This window comes from Mchenga conophoros, linkage group LG20 (assembly GCF_057382185.1).
Source record: "Mchenga conophoros isolate Kocher_MC1m ecotype Shallow Benthic linkage group LG20, M_conophoros_male_GT1.1, whole genome shotgun sequence".
Classification (NCBI taxonomy): Eukaryota; Metazoa; Chordata; class Actinopteri; order Cichliformes; family Cichlidae; genus Mchenga; species Mchenga conophoros.
Window position 1 is genome coordinate 31,050,578 of NC_140545.1, and position 23,690 is coordinate 31,074,267.

Below are 23,690 nucleotides of genomic sequence, written 5' to 3' on the forward strand. Positions count from 1 at the left end.
GCGGCAGGAGGGAGATGTCAGGGCAGAGCAGACAAACTAAAACAAACCAGAGTTAGCGAGTGACCAGCCAGACACTATGGCGGTTTCCCTTGGTCTTCTGGCCAGACTCCCATTTTCAGAAACCAGTGGCTTCAAAGGAATAATTCATTTCACAGTCTGGTGGCCAGACACAGAGCCCCAAGACTCACGCCACTTTTAACACCTAAAGAAGAAGAAGAATAGCAGATTTCCCACTCTGCTTCGCCTTTCGCAGTACTGTACCACAACAGCATTTTGTCAGGCTAAATCTAATTAAATTCAAACACTCAGGCCAAGAGGAGTTAGTCAGGGTTTGTGCCTTTTCATTACAAAGTTTTTTAATTTGTAGTTTAAGACACTGGACATCTTACTAATCACATCCCGTGTAGCTTCGCTCAGAATGTCACACAAAAGCTTTTACTTCTCTGACATCTGTATTAAAATCCCACCAGGTTAACTTTGGTTAAGGTTAGGCGCAAAAAAGATTTGTTTCAGGTTGAGGAATGTTCACGGTCTGAGTTAAAATAAGTACTTGTTAAAGATGGGGAAACGTGTGGTGGTTAAAATTACTGGTTTGTTAATGTTAGAGGACCTTCGTCATCATGGTTAAAATAATAGCTTCTTGGTTAAGGTTAGAAAAAAAACAACCATTATCATTATGGTTTAAAGAAACCCATCTGACTGTCAGAAGGAAGTGGAATGCAAACAGCGGTCTCTATGTCCAAGTCAGGCTTTTTGGTGATTCATCCATCCGCCCCAAGTACTTCCTTTACTGTGAGTGTAGCATGGAACTAAGTTTGTTTTTAGTCCCAAAAGATAAAGTCAAGACCTGACACCACTCCTGTCCAGCTGTCTGTTATAGAACTACATCAACACAAGTGGATGGCTACCTTTGCTCTGTACACCTGCCAGCATCTGTAAGGCTCAGTCATCAACTCCATTTCATGCACAATCCATACAGTAAATAAAGAGTCAATTGTCGCCATCTTGCTCCACATTCATAGGATAGCGATATGCCAGGATACAGCTACATGTATGCAGTCTCAAGTCTGTTTTCTTTGTGCAGACATATGGAGTTTTCAAAAAGCTTTACCTCAACAGGAGTTTTTCCAAAACAGTAATCTTCAGTATTCACTTTTCATTGAAAAGGCCAAAACGCATACAAATAGCTATGTTCAGCAAAATACCTTCATAAATGTGGCCATAGCGTTCATTACAAGCTAAATCTGCGTGAAACCATTCCCTCCTTTATGGGCCTTTTTGACTCTAGTGGGACCATACATTTTAAAATGAGAATTGTGTTGAACGCAGTAGGATAAGAAACCAGTAACTTTATTAGTGTTTACTGAGGTCATAGTTAGGGAAACAAGGGCTAATGTTGACTATTTCTTTTTGGAACCAGAGTACTCGCCCCCTGCTGGACATAAGAAATAATGCAGGTATATGGCATTTTGGTATCTTTCATCATTTTGTTTTTTCCTCATTAAACTCCAAGACAAAAATTTAATAAGCACATTATATATAACATCAACCTGCTGATGACTTTAAATTTACTCACAAATGTACACGGGTGTAAAACCAGGTGACATGGACGCATAACGCTGGTAATAAATAATAGTAAGCTTGTTAGACTTCATGAAAATATTGTAAAAACCTAACATTACAAACAAATTCTGATGGCTACTGTTAGCTCAATCAAAACACCTCAATATAGTCACCTGATTAATTTTTGTGTCTGCGGACATGATTTTCCATCACTGTTTCTGACTCGGCTGTTGGACGATGTGGCAGTAGTGTGGATCTTTTCTTCCATCACGCTGGAAACCAGGATTTTTACGCTTGAATTGCTTGAAATAATTTTAATTGTGTTATTATCATTTAACTGCTTAAAACTAACTGGTGGCCAGTTCAGAGCTTGTATGGACTTTGTCCAATTCAAAGTCCAATTAATGTAAGGAATAAATAATATGATGCTCTGCATTCACACATAGACATTACCAGGAGGAGCTGCAGTTTGGGTATAAAAACTGCATTCCCTGCAGCCTGTCCTTGCAGACGTAGACCTTGCCCCAGTTAGTTAACGGACTTACGCCAATAATCATTTTTATACCATCTCACTGAAAGTGAAATGTGTTCATGCACAGCCTTTCAAGCCTTAAGGATCTTACCTTAGAGGCCCTCCGCCGCTCAGGACACTCGGGATGTTGGCACACCACCCCATCGTCCTCCTGGACGGGCTTCTCATCTGAAACAGAACACACGGGTCAGTTTGACTTCCCTCTGTATCACTAAAAACACCAAACCAGCCACCCAGCCAGCAGCACGTCCATTAACACACCTTTCTTGGTAAAGTTTTAAAAACGTACTGCAGACAGCGAGACTAAAAGTCGCTGCCTGTGTTTACATAAGGATGGAGCGACTACGAGCACAAGAAACACACAGTAATAGAGACCTAGAAGCCACGTAATAAAAAAAATGGAAGAAAGAAAAATGAAAAAGAACTTCGGCTACAGAGATTTCATGAAGGGAAGGTAAACAGAGGGAAGAGGGTGGGGTGTGTTTTTGGGAGGAGATCAGAGAGAAATGACAAGAACAGACAGGAAGAAAATGGAGCAAATGAGAGGAAGCCCCAATCTGGGTTTTGTACAAAAGTGCACTCATCATGGGCAAGCTCGCAGCACTCTGCTGCACAATAACAAATCACTGTTGTCAAATAAACTTCTAAAGTCTACTTACTAGCTGGCTATCGCTACACCAGGGGGCACGATAAAAGGCAGTGTTTACATCTACATCTCCTACATGTACACATACGATAAAAATATCATAACAGAGGCCCTGAGCACACCAATATTTATCTGACCGTTTAATGAGAAAAGCAGAGAATACATGTGAAGAAAGGAGAAAGTAAAAGCCAGGAGGGTAAAACAGAAGCAGCCTCGCTCCAAAAGATCTGCAGTTTCCACGCATGACAGGACTTTTTAGTAAAACTTTCACTAATAATGTAGTCTCTATTTTTGCACCAATAAAATAACATTAAACAGAGGAGGACTGGTGCTAGGAAATGAAGTCACTTAGTGGCTGAACTGAAGGTCAAATTTAAAACACCAATTTGTCATCACAGAAACGAGGCCCTGCTCACAGCCCGCACACAGAAACGAGTCACCTTGAGTCATCCACTTGGCTGCAGCTGCAATCACAGGTAAAGGGTGCTGGTGAGGAAGACGGAAAAACATTGTAATTGGTGCATACCACTGAGCCAGAGGTTTCCCAGCTGTGATGGGAAGGGTCAACCTGTGTGCAGTCAAGTTACTCAACAGTGGACTCGGGGTTTAGAGTCATGTTAGCAGCTTGGTGAGACTGTCCCAAGGTCCTCAGGATAAAATGCTCATGTCTATAGGTCATATTTATATGTTCAGTTCACATATAGCACGCAAAGCCCTGATAACTTAACTGAAAAACTTACTTTTTATAAGTATCTGGTCAGAAAACAGTTTTTGATATATTGTAATAGGTTTTTGTGATTTTTTTTCCCAGCAGAGCAACAAAACGTCCCTACCAGAAATGCACTATGTGCCTCAACTTTTTCCCCTCTTGGATGCCCAATAGGGGTCAACCTTGTTTCTCTTATAGGAACTCAGCAGTTTCTGTCATATTTCTGGCCTGCTTCCAGAACAAAAAGTGATCACCTTAGTAGGGATATCCTTGGAAAACCCCCAAACCTATTCTAATGGTCATTTGTGATAGATTCCAAGCTGGCTAGTTATTAAAGGTACAAGGGAGGTCCTCACATGTCATCTTTAAGGAGCAAAGAGTTAAAAACTTGAGCAACAAGGACATGCTGTAATGACGCAACGCAGGGATAGCTCAGTAGGTAGAGTCGTTGCCCCATGATCGGAAGGTCGGGGGTTCGACTCCACTGAACAGCTACCCTGAGGTACCCCTGAGCAAGGTACCGTGCCTACACACTGCTCCCCGGGCGCTGCATTGGTGGCTGCCCACTGCTTCACTGGGTGAATGGGTTAAATGCAGAGGAGTAATTTCCCTGCGGGGACTAACGCATACACATCAAACATTAACATTAAAGTAGATCTGACACAAATATGTACAAAAAATTCATGATATTCTATTAAAAACACTGCTGAGATGCTCTAAAGCTAAAATCATCCATTTTAACCCTAAACAAAGTCAGGATGTCAGTAATGAGACATGAAGATTGGCCTTCTGGGGACACCAAATGTGTGTAAAAAATTATGCCAGTACACCTAAACTGTTGAAATTACTTGTTTAGACGGTAAACAACAGTAAACAACTAATCTAAACAACAGTTTAGATGTTGAAAGAGTGACCCAAACACCTTCACGACCCTTAAAGCCATTTAAAGTGATAGAGCAGAGGCCTAGCCTGTTTTGTAAAGCTTCCACCACCTTCTGGGAAAAAAAGAAGAAAATGGGCCTCTCCTGTGTGTCTGCTGTGCTGGGAGCAGGCCGAGACGCGCTCTCAGCTCTGACAGTGGCCTCTGCCAGCGGGCCTCAGGTTAATGTTTCCCTCGGGGTTTACAAGCAGCAGGCTACAGAGGGAGCCTCCAGCTTTTATGGAGAGTTTCCCAAAGAGGAAGAGCAGTCTTTACCACAGCGAGAGTTTACAGTCGTCCACAAAACAAATGTTACTTGGCTTATCGGTGTGATCTCAGATGTCAATGCAGGGAGGTGAAGCAGTAAACACAAAATCCAAAGTGGACCTAAACATTTGGACACTGGTTATGGTTTAAAAAATAAATCAATAAATAAAAATAAACTTGGTTGGCCAACCACAACTTAAGGGAAAGGGTCTATACACAACATTTAACGTCATACTCAAGATCTTTTTGCAGCCTGTAAATGTATTCTTCATGGTTTAACTGTGCCAGTTGCAAAAGTGGTTTTTTGGCCACATTTTCCAGCTCCACCAATGAGAAAGATCCAAAAAACAAAAGGCCACTGTATTTTTTGTGGTCAGCATCCATAAGCATACTGAAACCATTTTCACACATGAACTACAGCCAGGCAAATCAGGTGTGCTGGTGTACTGTTCAAAAGTAATCTTTCATCACATTTATCATAAAACAAACTATCTGCATGAGTCACATTCTCACTTTTGGATACACTTTTGGTTTAGGCAAAGGACACACATTCACTTTGTAGGCATCACGACAATAACCCGGGCTACTCTACCATGGTATAGAGAGCATGGCACACACCTTGTACGTGTGTGCTGCCAGGTTAAAGACAGCTAGTTGAGTTTTCCCATGTACATATGTGAAAGCAGCTAGACAGTGAGGGCTTCACTCTCAGTTTCTAGACATAAAGTTGGTCGGTGTAGGGAAACAATTTAATACTCGTGACTTATGTAGCGCTATCCACATGTATAACGCTAACTGCTAATTGTGCAGTGGTGCTGCATACGTGCACCTCACAGGAGGAAAGGAAGGAAGGAAGGAGAGAGACACAGGGAAGTCTCCCCTTCCTAACATGAAGAAGAATTCAAGTATATACACTAATGGTAACACACCGAATTATATTAAGCTTGTTTACATGCAGAGATAAATGAAAAGAATTACAATTTCTTTACATTTTGCTTACAAGGAGCTAGACATTCTTGTATTGTACAGCACGTGGCAAAAGTATCATTTGTTCCCATTTATTTAGCTGAATCAATTAAAAATGCCAAAGATAAAGCAGTTTGTCAGATATAAAATAGCATTTTTGCACCAACAAGGTTATTTCCAAAGAGCTATTAGCCAAAAAACCTGCCATATCTTACCATGTCATGCAGCATGTCCTTAGAAATAAAGGAAATTAGACAAGTGGGGGAGAAAAGACGAAGTAGCAGGCCTAAGAAAAACTATAGCAGATGAACTCTTAACTGTAAATCATGTCAAAAGAAACAAAGGAAAGAATTCCACAAAGAGCCTACACAGGACCTGAGAAAAGTTAAGAAGGAAAAGAAACCAGGATAACTAGAACTGGAGTCTAATCATTGCATAAATCCTGTTGACACAGATTTTATCCAAATTTGAAATGTTGGGTTCAAATCTACTTTCAGATTTGAATTCAACATACAAAACCATCTAGAAATCATCTTACTGGCAACGGTGTAATTTATTACTGCCTTCTAGATAATCACAGCACAGAACAGTAATAAAGAAATGTGCAGAAATGTTAGCAAAGCTGCGATGAACGGTACGTTTCTTGATTTGACACAATGCAACTGGCCAACAGTAACACTGCCACAACAAAAGGAACACAACACATGAATGCAGCTTTATGGATGGCTTTCTCTCGCCTTGATTTCGACCCACAACATAGCATTTCAGTGCTAAGCTCTCCTCTCCTTAGCCCTCTTCCTCATGACCATCCTTCCTTTTATCGTATAATCACACCATTATGTGCCAAACCTCCATCTTCTCTCCTACTTGCTCATATCTTGCTGACTCTCCCTCTTTCTCTCTCTGATGAACTGGAATTTCTGAACTCAGCACTGCTGATTAAGCCAAAAGCAAACACGAGCACACACCATACACGCACACACGTGACAGCAGACAATGAGCTTGCACACTAAAGAGACAGGGGTGCATCCCATCCACACAGCTCTCCGCCGGCCTGCTCACCGCAGAGAGACAATGCCCGAGGCAAAGAAACATTAGGTATCCAAACCAGCCCCATAAATAAGCCCAAAGCAGCCGAGGCCAGATTTAATCATGCACACTAGTCTGCCTGTCCTTATTCTGCGATGAGAATGATGCATCTATGAATATGATGTTCCAACACTTCAACAGTCTCTTCACTTCTCCACCAAATGTAGACGCTTGCTACAAGCCCAGGCAAATGTCAGTCTTTCTGTGACATCATATACTGAACACCTCATAATTCTGGACTGCTGTTCAGACCAAAATGAATAAAGTCCGAGAATTTATAATTTCCACACTTTTATTTATAAAGGAGACAAGATTAACTGAAGGTAAGTATAATCATTGGTTGCAGCCTTTTCACTGGCTCGCTGGTTAGGTTTAAAAAAAGAGCACACTACGTGTTTACTGTGTATGAATCTCCAGGTTGACCCAGTATATCAAAAAAAATATTTATTAATTTATTTATCTATTTATTTTTTGCAAAACACATTACCATATTACCATTAGCACAATGGGAGCCTACACAACTGCACTGCCACAGGCGGTCACTCTGCCATCTGGTATACCTCTGACTCACACACAGAAATTGATCTCGCAGCAGTGCTGTTCTTGTTTTGCACTGCAGAGCTCGTTAGCTTCTGGTGATGCGAGTATAGATGGAAATGCATAAGATCATTCAAACTAAACCATGTCTGGCTGCTTAGCTTACCTTCTTGATACTTTTTTTTTCTCCACAGTGCATGAGAAAATACGCAGTTATGATGAGAATTAAGAGCTGAATTTTGGAATTGTTAGAATAGTTAAAGGTATGGGTACAGATGGGTACTAAAGACCTGCAGGATAGTCTAACATTAAACTCTTATGACATGGAGAAGTGGCTAATACACTGCAGGGAGATACTACACAGTGGATCTGCCAGTTGTAAACACTAACTATATTCATTATAACCTTTAGCTGCCCCAATCAGTCAGTTAAATATTAAATATGTCGCACTTTAATGAATAGTGCAATTCAAAGAACTGGCAAGACAAAGTGAAATGCAATGAAATAAAACAAATGCAATAATAACAAATTTGAAATAAAAAGCTATTGCTGTAATGTCCACATGCACTCTTTGGCTTTAGCGTAAACTCAAACCCTACTACAGACTGTAAGCTGCTTAGGCTGACTGCTAATATTAGCAGATTATAAACACGCCATTTAATCCATTCATTGCTTTGGCACTTGTGCTTTGTCTTTTATTTGCAAACAAAAATGCACATCAACTTCCAAGTGTATTAGATTAAACAGAGAAATCCAAAGCCACAGGCTACTGTCCCAAACAACCTATGAGAGGACCAAGGCTGCTCAGGGAGGAGGGTTTTTTTTACAAATGGTCAGTGACCCCAGCACACCTCAGTTGCAGGATAAAGATTTGGTCTGAGATGAAACTCTCAGCAAGTTCAGCCACCACTCGATCACGCCTCACTCTGTTCACTAGTCTCTTCTTCACCATGAGGTGGGCAGAGACAGAGCTGGGCGCGCGTTTAACCGTAAGCCTTCGGCACAATTTCACAAGGAATCTCAAGAATGCTTCGTGCTGCCTTCCGTTTGGTGCGGTCGCATCATGGTACATGGAGAAAGGGTGAGCTTATGTTTGCGTTTGCACAGACTTTGGCTCCTCTCTTCGTCTTCACATGTTGTTTTTGAGAGACTTTAACGGCCTCCTCTACTCCCACACCCCCTCGTGTAACGCAACACACCCCTCTCTGCCAGGAGATAGATATGAAAGCACTCCTGGGAGACAAACACAGATGGCAGACAGGTGGATGCCATACGGGCAGGGAAAGTTGGCATAGAGACGGACATATCAGCACCCGTGGCGCAGCAGACAGAAAAGTTGGGCGATTGAAGCCAGAGCTGTGGAGATGAGTCGCTAATAGTTAATGCTATTAGCATAAATTCCATCCATCTCCCAAATTAAGTGTAGATATGAAAAAAATTAAGGAAAGGACGGGTTTAAAAAGTGCAATAGTGCTGCTTTATTTCTGCTATAGTGCATATTAGCTATTTTGGTGACTGCTTGACCACATAGTTTATTGATGCAGCACTAAATGATAAGAGCAATATCACCCTCATCTGTATGGCCAAATAAAACTTACGGAGCTGGAACCAGGAGGCAGTTAGCTTTCATTACCATAAAGTTTGGAATCAGGGGGCCAGCTAATCTGGCTCTGTCCAAGTAAAGCAAAACCTCCCTGCAGTCCTTAAAAAAAGGATTAAGACAACAAACAGAAGTTTTGCAGGGAGTTATGTGCTGGGCTGTTTCTCAGTCAGGACCAGTTGCAAGTCTGATTTATCAGGTTGGAGAAAACAGAAACGTTGGTATCAGTCTCTCAATCTCCCACCTTGGGCCTAATCACTAAACCCTCATAGACTTAAGTCACAGCTGTAGTGCATTAATGAGGGCTCCACATGGGACATACAATCAGTACAAACAGTGTTTAACAGTTGCCTTTTTAGGACTTTATATTTTGGGTCTATTAATAGCATTCTGCCTATGACTGCCAAGTGGCTATGCATTTTAGCAAACTACTGCTAAGATGAATATTATGTAAATCCAGCCTGTTCTCATCCTAGATCATACATGGCTGTTCTGTCAATGTCACCTCAGAGGAGACCGCAGAGTGTCCTCAGCTTACGTGTTAGGAGATCTGTTTCACTATTGATCAAAGCCATAGTGAAACAGATCTTCCAACCCTCATGGTTTCTTGCTCAGGACTTCTAAGTGTTGCTTTTTAAATGCACCGAGTACCATCAAAAGTATTTTTTCAATGCAACAGCATTAATGAAGGGACATAACTAAACCCAATTTACAATTTTAACTTCAAACCTAAGTAAGTAAGCAAAGGTAAACAGCAGGAAACCATAAAGCTCCCATGCACCACAGACTCCTGGTCGACAGTGGTGTTTGAGTCCATTTCCACCCCTCCTGCCTCCTGAGGCCTTGATTATACTTCTGCTGCAGACACAGACAGCTGGAGACACTATAGCTGAGGAGTCATTCCTGTTATACTTCTTATGCTTCTACTTCTAAAGTCTGCTGTCTGGGGTGCGTGCATAGTTGTTGCTGCACTGTAATGAACATTCTTAGTGGACAGGTGCACAGTCACAAAAAACAAAACTGGTAAGCTCGTGGACACCAGCACCTTCTGGCGGCATCGGTATTTTACCTCTGGGAGTGAGAACAGATCGGAAAATCCTATTTAAACATTAAAACTCTGCAAAGGCAGAGCAGCAGCAAAGTAACCAGATGACGTCATTTATAGATATAATATTAGAGCATCACAAGTTTCCTAGCGATGAGACTGTTCGAGAAGTCTGCAAATATGTAGACTCACAGAAAGACACATAATGGTTTCGACAGTATGACAATAGGATACAACCGAGTGAGAATCCACATTGCAGGAACACACCTCAAGGTCTGAGAGTCCATAAGTGGGGAGACTGGGATTGGTCCAATCCTCTCATTCAGCTCCCAGACAGAAGATTAAGCTATTTTTAAAGGCTACCAGACAGGAAATCACTTAAAAGAAAAAAAAAAAAAAAAAAGGAGAATACAAAAATTCTTTTTTAGAAATAATTGCTTAATGTCCACACTACCTTTTATTTCAAACACTCATTCTCACTCCCAGGGGCTTGTGGTCCGTAAATAACGACCCCCTCCATTATTACTAAAGCCCAACTATTTTCCTGTTCCTCTACAGGTGGATTGGGTTTGGGTCTGGTAAGCATCCCTTAAATCACGAGCAGGTTGCAGCTGTTTCCAATGCTGAGGCTTCAGTGGCACTGGGGGCAGAACACAGGCTTTCTTCTTAATGTTGTTTTACCCCAGTGGCGGTAAAAACCCACACATGTGCATCGCACACTCTCCCACCCTTTCCCTCCGTCGTTCTCCCTCCTCCACCACATCTGCACAAACCCGAGGTCGCCATGCATAAAACTGAAAACCGCAGGACAGCAAGTGTAAACTGTTCCACAGAAGAGTGGAGGAAGCAATCAACAGTTTTCAATTTACAAGATGTGGAAAAATACAAATATCTGATTAACTGTGCTGAGTCATTTCACAGTTATTTAATAGCAATGAACAAAAGCACCGTTCTCCAGCCTCTCCATGCGTATCCAAAGGTCTAGGTGACTTTTGCGTTAAAGTAGAAAACTCACAACCCTGTCACAATTTTTAAGAGGCATCATGAGGGGATTACTGCATAGCTCAAATTTTTGGGGGCATTTGTGTCAGAAAGTACAGTAATTGGTACAAGTGCAAGATATTATTATTGTGACCTCTTTGTGTCAGGCTTTTCTTTTATGGACTTTATTGGTGCTTAACTTTCAGCAAAACACAGGCATGTTCTGCTGTTACTGGAACTCGTGTCTGAGTATGACCTGAGGAATGCCAGTGTGCACTTAGCACAGTGTACGAGAAGCACATGTTGGGATAAACCAATGATTTTAGAAGCCTCAATTATGACTCACTTAAGAAAATTTTTAAAAAGTCTGCAATTAAAATAACAAAAACTACTCCTAATTTTTTCAGAACACTGCTTATGTTACAAAAAGGCCAAAATAGCTTTCATTATCCAATTTTTGCCCACAATTGTAGCTGATAAATTACCACATGATCAGATGTGTTACATAATATATACTGTGATTGTGTAACTGGGTTCATGACTAGCTCTAGATTCCCCCTCAACACTAAAGTCAAAGTCTTTCCAGAAGCCAGTCAGAAACCATCTTGGTAACGCCACTGGTCAGTAATTTTGAAGCTCATTTCCAAGTGAAGGGAAACTTTAAATTCAATAGTTACTGTAACAAAACAACTGCAATCAAACGTTTTAAAGGCTTTGTGACTTTGCCAGAAATAAGGTTTTAAAGCTTTGAGGCTAAAGTGTAGCACAATCATCCATCGACGGAGATATTTGGTGTGGGGAAAAAGTTCATGAAAGTTTTGAATTTAAGTCCTTTTGATGGCGCAAACAGACCAAAGAGTTGCACACAGAGAGGCTAAACAGCAACATCATAAATAAAATTGCGCCTAGCTATCTTACTGATCTTCTCAGCCTGTATATTCCTAGTAGAGCACTGAGATCATCAGGCCAAGGCTGAAGACCAGAGGGGACCATCCTTTTGCTTCAGTTGCACCTAACCTCTGGGTACAATCTCCCACGAGCTAGTCGTGTGTCTGATTCGATGCAGACTTTTTGAATCCTTGAATACTTATCTATTTGGTTCAGCCTTCCCGGCTATCTAGAGCACGCTTCTTGTAAGTGTATGCTCATGCAACCCCCTTTTCTTCTGTTTTGTTGAACAATGTTTTGTATTGATTTTACCTTTGAAGTTTTATTTTGATATCTGCTTAATTTGTATGCTTGTTAATCAATGCTTTCCACCTGCTAGCTCATTTGCATTTGTATTTTGCTGCTGCTTTTACTGGATAATGTGAAGCACTTTGGTGCAGAGGTGGGACCAAGTCATTGTTTTGCAAGTCTCAAGTAAGTCTCAAGTCTTTATCCTCAAGTCTCAAGTCAAGTCTCAAGTAATGTCAGGCAAGTCAGAGTCGAGTCTCAAGTCACTGGTGTAAAAGTCCGAGTCAAGTCACAAGTCTGAAATTTTGAATTTCAAGTCCTTTCGAGTCTTTAAAAAAAAAAACGAAAAAAAGCATGTTGCAGTTATATGCTAAATGTAAATATTAGACCATGTAATTTTTAAATCTGTGTTTTTCTCAACACATGACAAAATAGTGAACTTAGAAAATATACACAAATTGTGAAATTGCACCTCTTTAAAATGCAGCTCAATTAAACCTAGCTCCAAGAATAATTTTCACCGACAGTTCTGAGATAAGCTGCATGTTATTCTTGGATGCGGTTGTAGGACCGGCTTTAAAATCGCATGACAAAAATATCATACATATTAAAAAAAACTGTATCACCAACGTAGCCTGGACAACATTTGCTAGTTAGATGAAGTCAGCTATCTCATCGTAGCATATTTATATGCATATTTATAATTATACGGTTCTTGGAGTGAGTGCATACACTCATGAAGTTTAGTAACTTCAGGTCACTGCAACAAGCCCAGGTACAGTTTACCGACGGATGGGTGCAGGACCTTGAAATGCACCGTGTAGAACGAAAGACCATCGTACGTATCATAAGTTTACCAGTCTCACAAATCGTCGTCATAAATACACATTCCTTAACCGTTTATTAATAGGACCTTTGAGCTCAACGGTAATTAATTAGCAGTGGAAATAATTTCTGGTAGCATCACAGAAATGCAGCAGTGACAATAATATTGTATGTTGTAATCGTACTGGGCAATTAGTGATACAAAACAACTGTTTTACCCTGTGAATAAAAGTATGTGTTTTTGTCAGTGTACCATAATAACAGAAGCGAAACGCAATATTGTGTCAGGACAATTCACTATTTATGCACAATAAACAAAGGAGCATAGCGCGACAATTTCTGTTCAGCGCCAGACTTGCTTGTAACCTATATCACCAATTATGTTATGAAAATGACGCATTAACTACAACAGAAGACTTGCCTTTGTGGAAATGCTTGGAGCAGACTAACCTGTGAGCTGGAGTGTTCTAGGACGTTATATTTGATCTTTGAATGGCTGCAATCCAGGCCATCCGTCGCCTCTTTGTTACTTCGGAAACATGGCTCGAACAATTTCTCTTCAACGACGTAATCCGATAACAACCGATCTCTTTACCCGTCGGCTTCCCGTGGCTGTCATGTGACCGGCTATTGCAGTTAATAATACAACAGCTTCTTGACATTTTTGTGTTTCTTTTTATCGCTGTGTGACTGATTTCAATTGAAAGGCTGTGTGCGCTAGTACCTCTTGCCACGAGTTCCCAGAATCCTTTGCGGTTTTACCCCTGAATGACGTCACATTTTCAATCTCTATATAATATGCATGTTAAATTTTATATTTGGGGTAAAATATCAAGTCTTTTCAAGTAAACCGGTTCAAGTCCAATTCAAGTCCCAAGTCATTGGTGTAAAAGTCCAAGTCAAGTCACAAGTCTTAGAACATTTTTTCAAGTCAAGTCTAAAGTCATAAAATTAATGACTCGAGTCTGACTCGAGTCCAAGTCATGTGACTCGAGTCCACACCTCTGCTTTGGTGTACCTCTGGTTTTAAATGTGCTATGCCAATAAAGTTGTATTGTATTGCAACAGATGATTTATCTTCAGCAGTACCAAACACAGCTTATTTTGCTTTATTAAAGAAGCTATACATCCAACTATTTATTTATTATTGTAGTTTTTTTTATTACTGATTCTTTTACACAGCACCTATAGAGTTAAAAAAGTTGGTTGGTCTCCTGAAATTTAACTTTGTGGCAATTTTGTACATATTTACACATCTCTCAGGACAGACTGTAATAATCAGGTGATCCCGTTTACGTCTGACATTGTCATCAACTTCAGCTGAACTGAGCAAATGTTAGCATGCAAAACATCATCAGCGTGTTAGCACTGTAACAGAGAACCTCTTAATACGGTGACATTAGTCAAGCACCGCTGTGCCGTGGTACAGCTTCACAGAGTTGCCAGCACAATTAGATTCTTGGTCATATTTCAACCGCTGCAAATATGTCAAAAAAACAGATCCGGTGTTCTGACAAACCATCCTACTTTGGCAAAACGTCCTACCGTAAGTAGTTTATGCACATTTCTGCTGTCACAGAGTCATTCTAGCACAAATTTAAGTAGGTATGATGGTCTGTCACTTAACTTTGCCCATCAGAGTATGGCTGTAGCTCATACTCAAAGCCAGGACGGTTTGCCACTTCATTTTACCCGTTAAGTATGCTTGTAGGTCTTATTAACAATGCTAGGATGATTTGCCACTTAATTTTAGCTGTTAAAGTATGCTTCTAGCTCATATTCACAAAGTTAGGACGGTTTGCCAGGTAGGATGGATTCCCAGAACACTGGATAGATAAGATAATCCATGGAAATGATTGAATTCTGGATTCAAGTTTGTTTTTTTTCTTCCATTTTGGTGAATGTAACAATATCCTAAAGCTGACAGCTAACATACAGTTGAGAATGTTTTCAGTAGAAGCTCAGGACTTAATTACAGAAATGGAGAAAAAAAAGAAAGTAAGGATCACAGCCTGACTGTACCCTTCTTGGCTCCTCTCTTCTCTCTTTCGTCTGCCAAACAGGTCTGCCTCAGCAGGCAGACTGACTAAAAAGCAGTGCGATTTCCAAAAGGCTGGCTGGCAAAGAGGACAGGATGAAGAACATTCCTCCACAGCCGTGTGTTATCACTTCCCTTTCACTAATGGCGTAAATCTGGAGGGGCGGGAGAGGGGACACAGCGGAAAGCAAGTGCCCCTGTGCCACTTCAAAAAAAAAAAAAAAAAGGCACCGAGTGGAGACAGGGGAGGATTTCAGTGCTGTTACGCACTTCTTCCATGGTAAATATTTCATCTGTGAAGCTGGTCTCATCCGCTCTTTCCCTCTTGTCTACCTCATGTGAGGCTGTCTTCATGCCAGGTCACTGAGTGCTTTCCACGGAAGAACAGAGCAATGGAAAAAAAAAAAGCCTTTCCATAATGGGGATAAAATACTTCACTCAAAATGAAAGTGATCTTTTTTTTTCTTGCAGAAAAGTTACATAAAACATTGCAGAGTTATTTCTTATGAATGTTAAAGGATCACTTGATCATATCAGTGAAATACGGATGCGACTTAGTGGACACGCTCTGAACTGCGCATGGTCCATTTCTTTTTTCCTTCATAATGAATAATGTTCATCTTATAAGCAAAGGATTTTCCTTTTATTTTTAATTAACTAATTAGCATGAAAGACTGTGTATTTGAGCCTAAATGTCACCAGTCTGGTGGGTTTTTTTCTCAGCAGACATATACTGGACACATCAGAAACTTGAGCGCGTGTGAAGATTTTAGCGTTTGGCTCTCAGACGTGCACACAGCAAACACGTTCTATATCAAAGCGAGCCAGCATTCACACCGTCACTATTAAGGCTGGTTCCAAAAAGCAGCTTTGAGCTTTGCAGTCTTAAAGAAAGCAGATCAGGGACAAACAATTTGTAATAATCTGTAATCTAGTACATTTTGAAGTGTACAAAGACATTTGCCCTGTGGTGATTAGTGAAATGGGCCTGGTTAATTCATTTCTGTGGCACATTTGGCATCTCAATATTTTAAAATAATCCAAAGTAAAACAAACACAAACCAATGCAATGCTCATCCTTGTGTTGTTGTGCAGAAAACCAGACACACAAACACTAATCCAAAAGTTAAGTCAGGTGACCTGGTTCCTTAGCTTACCACACAGATCATGGATGACGTCCAGGGATGAAGACCAGGAGTAGCGCTCCATTAACCCTTCGCTGAAAGGAGATGGCAAAGCCTCCAACTCGTACGCACCACGCTTCTTCCAGTAGAGGAACATTGTGACTTCTTCGACAAGCAAATATTTTACAGGAATGAATATAATTTAGCCTTTTGCCCATACTTTGCTTGTGAAATTGAAAAGTCTGAGCAGCCCATGGCCCCTTCCCCCACTGAACAATTATCTGAAGCTCTGCAGACAATTATTACTCCCTTTTCTTTGACCATTTTTAAAGACAAAGCCTGCCAGCCAACTCTGCTTTCAACTTTGCCAACTGCCAATATGTTCATCTGTAATCTCCACCTGCACGATTACCTCATCCAGCTTGCGCTTGCTAAAACTTGCTTTGAACCTCCTGTCTAAGTCTGATCCTACTTCACAGCGAGTCCAAGTGAGCAAATGCACTTCCTTCGAGTACAATTATATTTCCAGAGGACAACAGTATCAATTCTGTAACTGCAACAAACTTTTTATCATTTAAAAATAAGCAACATTTAATACTGCATCTGACCCCACAAAGCAAAGACCAATAAATGTCTCTGAACCTTCTGTTCACTGCATCGTCCTGTTGATCCTGTAGGTTTTTAGATTCTCTGCTAATCATCCACTTAAAGCCGCCCACCAGGAGCTGTCAAGCACCAAATGCTGTCCTCTTCTAATCCATTTATCCAAGCTTTTCCCAACTAAATTACAGACAACCAACTGCTAAAAAGGGTGTTGCTCATCTCATCTCATCTCTAGGAGCAAGTTTCCTTTGCCGTCGCCTTCCCTGAGGTTTGACTTTATCCATGACAAAGTTTCTCAAACTGTGCAAAGTTGGCGTGTGAGGCAAGCTGCTCATGTTAAAGCCCTGTGTAGGATCTCCTGGAGATAGGGGGGCTTTCTGCCCACTCCATCAGACAAGTGTTTTATTCATGCAGAGGTGAGTTGCATGCTGGGACGGGCAATGTGGGCCAATGGCTTTTGGACTGGGTGACACAAAGATCTCTTTTAGGCCTCCTCCTACATCCAGAGCGGACTTTCTTTATGTTTTGCTCAAACTGTAAAAGGCTGACATTTTTCTGCATTGATTAGTGCCCGCGCCCTTTATGTCTCCTGAAAGATTTATTCGTTTTTATGAATGCACCAGCTCTGTGGAGCATGAGCTCAGATATTTCTGAGGAGGTAGAACGCACACATCAGCCTCTCGGAAATGAGCAAAAGGAGTCCAGTTGCAAAACGCTCGAGTGAAACAACGCACTCCGATCCTCTAATATCTTGGAAAAACAGCTGAAGGGTTAAACCAACATGCAGTTAGATATCAAATCAAGACATAATATTTTCCAGGGTTGCTTAAAGGTTGATGCACTGCTATTATGCATCTAAAATGGGAGAAGAAATACTGTGAGAATGTGCTGCGCCGGCCGGGGGAAGGGAGGGACGTTGTCACACATAGCGACCCACATGTCCAATTTTGGGATAAGAAATTAGAGGGTAGGATGGGAGCTGGTTTTCTGCTCAGCGCTGGGCTTTGCAGACATATGGTAATAATCTGAAGCAGCTTTGAGCACGCAGCTTCCCTTTTAATGAAGAGTGCAGTCGTGCAGCATGAGAACTGGGAAGCAAATACAAGGGCCAATTTCCACCTACTACAGAAACAAAGCGGAAAGCAGATGAGATATTAGCCTCGCTTTCATCATCATCCATCAGCTCAGCTTTTAATAAAAAGACACTTCTTTAGTCCTATCAAGAACAGAAAATACCTGCTCAGGTATGGCACCAATACTGACATTAGAATGCTTTTTGGTCTGATCTCATACACAGAATATTTGTGTGTAATTTAGAATCTAGAAATGGTTTCTGTACAGTGAAAACACATTTTCAGAGGCTGGGCAGGTGTTTGCTGGCAGATTGACTGGACCTGAACATGCACAAAGTTTAATCCCTATGAAAAGACTTTTGGTACAGGTAACTTTGGGTTTTGTGGAAGAGTCTAATCAGTTTGACTGCACATGTTTTTGAGCAGGCTTTTGTTGCATGCAGGTGCACACGCACAATCTTAAAACCAAAGGGTCATCTGAAGCTTTTTTTATTAGCACGTTTTAATTTAGCTACATTCATAAACAATGACTGGCACAGGGAACAGGAACCAGTCTTCAACCATTATCTGGGATCCAGATATCCTGGCCACCTCCTTCAGAGGCTACGATTGGAGACGAGTCCAATAGTGACCAAAATGCAAGGGAATCTGTATTTTCTACCAAGATTACACAGCCTGATTTATGTATAATTTGCCAAGGTTTGACAAAGGTTTCCATTCACAAATAGGTATTCCAGCAGTTTGCATTTTCAAGAAGTAGCCTCGAGTACTAAAAACCACCAGCATCCCTTCCTCTTAAACACTCATTTCTGATCTCCACACTCCTACTCCCCCCAAAAAAGTCAAGTCACAAGTTCAAGCTAAAAATAAACCTGATGTAATCGCTATAAAATAATCAGGATTATTTCTTTAGACTTAACAAAGAATCTCAGAAAAACAGAAGACATTATGCAACTGTTTTTATAAGCTCAGCGGCTCTGCCCCTGGCTTTTTAAGCAGAACATTCATGTATAACATCCGTGGACTAGGTGTTACAAATCTGCATTCCCATCTGCTTGAGTGATTCTCACCCATCTTAAAATAAACACCACACAAAACATGGCTGAAAATGAAGGATTTCGAACAGCTGATCTGGATATCAATTGTTCCATCTGATAAATGTAAACTTTTTAGGGCAGAAATCTTGATGCCAGTGCAAAGTTTCGAAGTGTGCGTCTCTCAGCAATGCAATGATGAATGGCAGTCCTCAACCAGTCTCTGGTACTGTAAAGATAACAGCAGAAGGAGCAGTATGATGACAGCCCTATTATTGCAAAGAAATATGTTGATCTTATCATCCAGGATATTGTAAGGAACAGTTTGACCCTGACTGACACTTGTTATGCTCAGAGTTTGATAAGAACTTTGCATCATATCTGCCTGATAAGTAGCTACAGCCAGGAGATGGTCAGCATAATAAACGACAAAGGTCTGCTTCTGTCCAAAAGTAAAGGGAAAAAGAGCATTTCCATAGCTCACTAATTAACACTACTTGACAGATTGAGGTTTGTCTCTGTGCTTTGCTGGAAACCCTTCTATTGCAGTGCAAAGTGAGCCTTCACAATAAAATTCCTAAAAAGAAATATACACATGCAACAAGGGAACAAAGATTCCTTTTACACTATTGTGGTGACAGAAGTATCTATATTTTCATATGTATGTAAAAAACAAACTGGGTTTCTAAAACATATCAGGCAGTAAAAGGTTAATTTCTTCCTGTTTACAGTCTTTATGCAAAGCTATGCTAACAGCTTCTAAACTCACTCGCTACTTTGTTAGGTACACCTGTTCAACAGGCGTGTGATTGGCTGATCAGATATTCAGCCAATCACACGGCAGCAACTCATTGCATTTAGGCAGGGAGTCACTCAAGATGATCCGCTGAAAATCGAACAGAACATCAGAATAAGGAAGAAAGGCGATTTAAGTAAATGTGGTGCTAGACTCCCTGATCTCAGTATTTCACCAACTGCTGATCTCTAGCTGGTTGTGTCAAAGGAGAATGTTCAGAGTTTTTCAGGCTAATAGGAAAGCAGCCACAATCCAAATAACAATTTGTTACCACCAAGGTATGCAAAACAACATCTCTGACGCAGATTGGCCATAGCAGCAGAAGACCACACCGCTGCCACTGTCAGCTAAAAACAAAAAGAAGCTTCAGTTCACATGGGCTCACCCAAATTGGACAACAGAAGAATGGAAAAACATTCTCTAATGTGACGAGTCTCAATTTCTGCTGCAACATTTGGATGATAGGGTCAGAACTTGGTGTAAAGGCCATAAAAGCATGGGTAAAACCTGTTTTTGCATCAACAGTTCAAGCTGATCATAGTGTAATGGTTTTCTTAGCACATCTTAGCACCAACATTTAAATGCAACAGCCTATCAGACTTTTGCTGTCCATCCCTTTATGACCACCTTCATGGCCTTTATACACAAATCTTCTGATGGCTGCTGTCCTTTTATAAAGATAATCTCAGACTGGTTCCTCGAACATGACAATGAGTTCTCAAATGGTCTTTGCAGTCACAATATCTCAATGCAACAGAGCACCTTGTGGATGTGGTACAATGAGAGATTTGCATCATGGATGTGCAGCTGACAAATCTGCATCAACCATGTGATGCCATCATGTCAACATGTACCAAAATCTCTGAGGAATGTTTCCAGCACCTTGTACCATGAAAAATTAAGGCAGTTCTAAATGGGGTCCAATCTGGTACTTGCAAGGTATACCTAATAAAATGTCTATTGAGTGCATTTGGTTTATATACACCATGCAGGAAGTCCCTAGCAGTAAGAATATTTTCTAAATGCCTCAGTAGTCATTTAATCCAGTACAGCACTGCTTGCAAACCTTTAAGTTAACACACTAATTAGAGGTGATATTACTACAAATATTAATGTTAATTTAGCTACCTCCAACTAATCGTAGTAGGATAAGACAAAAATAGCAAGCAAAACGTCCTAGTGTGTCAAGCCTGAATGAACTGGCTGCTCAACAGGATCACACTCACTAAAGTATTAATGGTGTGTTGAGGAACGAGTGAGCGAGTGGCTGCAGTATGACAAGACTGTAAATGAGACTTTTGGACTGTGAGCAGTAAGGGGGGGGGAAAGTGTGTAAGTCTGAGTGTTGACAGAGGGAGTGCAGTTGAAGGCTTGTGCATGCCCATGTGGAGGAGGTTGGGGGTTATATTTAGCAAGGTGGCCCATCAAACAGGCTGAGGTTAACCTCTCACCAGCAAACTAAGAGCAGTTAAAGACATCTCTGTGTGAATGCTCAAAAAAAGAAGAAAATACAAATGATTTAGTTTCTGCCTCACCAAAAAGCAACTTCCAGCAAAACTATCCATTTCTGTTTTTACATATGGATTAATAAATTTTTAAGGAAAAGCAGCACATATTAATGTGCACATCAAACCTGCCGAGATACGTTTCAGGGTATGTATCACTCACCTGTCTTTTGCAAGAGGCACATTTCCATTCTATCCAGAGCCTGAGACACATTTCTCTACTCTTTGGATACAATTTATCTGGCTACTGTGCTTTGCACGATGCACACCACCTGCTTTGACTCCATTTTTTATATTTTATTACTTTTGTGCTTTATATGATTTGAACGAAGTTTTTTTGTTTTTCATATATAACCAGTCACACATAGGTTGTGCCAAAGGATGATGATCTCAGAGACTTCGCATTAAATCAATATTTTTGGACTCACCCATCCAAGTCATGGTTGGACAGGAGCCTAACCCAGCTGTCACCGGGCAAAAGGTGGGCCCAGTCCGGACAGGTCACCAATCTATCCCAGGGTTAATAATTCAATGTGCTTTCTGTAATGTCGTGCCGGCACTCATAACACGGACAGACACGCACACAAAATTTCATCCGCACATGTCTCCACTCTTTGAAATCAACATCAATCCATCGTCATCATCTCAAAATGAGAGAAAAGTGAAGGGTATTTTTGACTGTTGTTTTGACTATAAATTAGAGTCAACTATGGCTTTGCACACACGCACGCTACTCTCCTCCGCTTTTTATTTCATCATGTGCGTTTTGTTGGTGAAAGACTCAGCTGTGTGTGGGGAAGGTTCGGTGAAGGGTGGAGGCGAGACAGATGAGCCGTTTTACACATTTGTACAGGTTGAACAAGCAAGCGGAGGCACAGGCGGAAATATATGTAAAAGTTAAAAAACAAAACAAAACACCATGAACGTGACTTATTGGTTATTGGCAGTCTCGCAGAGGGATCACAGAACTATTGAACTATGGAGAAGATCACCAAAACATATTGTCTGTTTTCATTTCCTTTTGTCTTCAACTAAATGAAAATAAATTACGTTTCTTTATCCATCATTACTGCTGTCAGTTTGCCAGTTGGGCACCATTTGTCTGGCTACTCTGCTTTTAGTTCTTCAGTTGCTGCTGAAAGACAGCAGCCTCTGCAGGGCCTGCAGCTCTGTTAGACTGTGCTATGAGCTAAATGCACATGTCGCTATGCTAATATGCCAACAACACTAAGGTGTTTAAGAGTATAATTCAGGTGAGAAATAAAAAACGCATTTGTCGAGTGTAACACAGCCTGCAAATATCGGGTTGTGAGTATTATTACACTCTTCTGCATTTCAGGCCATTCTCAACAAATCTCTTTGATTCTGTAGTATTTGTTTAACGAGTCAAGATATATGAAGAGGTCACCTTAATTTTAGGCTACGATTTAAAAAGAGAAAACACCAGTTAACTTACTTATAATTCAGTGCTAATTAGAACTGACAGGAATAGAAACAGATATCAACCACACTGGGCTGATTGTTCAGTCTGTCAGAGTCATATGCTTAATCATATTATCTGCCATGTTTTTCTGGCCTGGTCTTTTTGGCAGTCGTGCATTGTAGAGCAATGATGTCAAACTGGTAGCAGACCTGAGAAACAGGCGTGCCTTTTTTCCAAGCCTAACTCTTTGACTCAGAGATGTAAACCTGTCCTAGCGCAGCCTATACACAGAAATCTGATAAGGAATCAGTAACAAAATCAACATGGACAGAGATGTTATTATTCTTTGTGGATGCTTGGTTAAAAGTATTGGACAAAATAAAGTGCTGAGTCACACTACTGCTTGATAAAAAGTCAGGAGGCCCACCAAAGTTATTACAGTTCACCTTGAAGGAGGAACATTATTGTGTAGACAAAATTTATTGACACTGTATTCTGTGGTTGAGCTCAGCCTTGCAGTCATTCTTCCCCTAGAAGCTGTAAAAGTGTCAAGATTTTACAGCAATCTTTAAATAGTTCATAAAGTATTTCATTGTAGGGCATGGAGGACTTTATAAGGCACCAAGACAGGGCGACACCTGAGACCTGATAAGAGAGAGGGTTGAAAAACAACAATTAAAAAAAAACCAAACAAACCAGCCAACTTGTTTATAATACAATCTGACTGTTGATTCAATACATGTAGATTTAATATTCCAGTGGCCAATGAAATTAAAGCTTTATCTAAATTTACTTTAAAGTAATTCACCACAGAGGCTCATCTGCCTCCATCTCACCGTATACCTTATATCAGCGGTCCCCAACCCCCGGGCCCCCCGGGTCGTTTGGTACTGGGCCGCGAGAGTTGAGGCTTGGGCGTTTATGGTTTTCAGGGTTTTTAAATCGCAATTTCTTTAATCATTCTTATTAGAGCAGGGCGATATGACCAAGAATATTTATCACGATATACATTTGAAAATTTGCGATAACGATATAATTGACACTAGACAAAATACTTTACAACTCCACAACTTTATTAGTGCATAAAACCCCATCAATGTATTTTCACTTAAACAAGCAGCTGTTTTTTTATCTGCATTAAAGTTATATAAAAATTTTACAGTACAAATGCAAATTCCTTGCTGACAGTTTAACCAAAAGGCATTTCCAGTGGAAACTGGCCGACATATCCTCAGCATA

At 40.7% G+C, this 23,690-nt stretch overlaps 1 protein-coding gene across 2 annotated transcripts in view; it reads right to left on the bottom strand.

Moving 5' to 3' along the window:
* The window catches only part of plekhg5b (pleckstrin homology domain containing, family G (with RhoGef domain) member 5b), a 79,624-nt gene that overhangs the window by 49,418 nt on the left and 6,516 nt on the right, over positions 1–23,690 (bottom strand). Inside the window, exons 1-2 of one of the 2 annotated variants that reach the window (XM_085258688.1) lie at positions 16,051–16,183; positions 2,187–2,263 (exon numbers count right to left, since the gene is read on the bottom strand). In XM_085258688.1, coding sequence (XP_085114814.1) covers positions 2,187–2,263; positions 16,051–16,174 — 201 coding nt within the window. In that variant the 5' untranslated portion in view covers positions 16,175–16,183. Of the gene's footprint in view, positions 1–2,186; positions 2,264–16,050; positions 16,184–23,690 lie in introns of those variants that run through there. The other variant, XM_085258689.1, reaches the window with a different exon arrangement.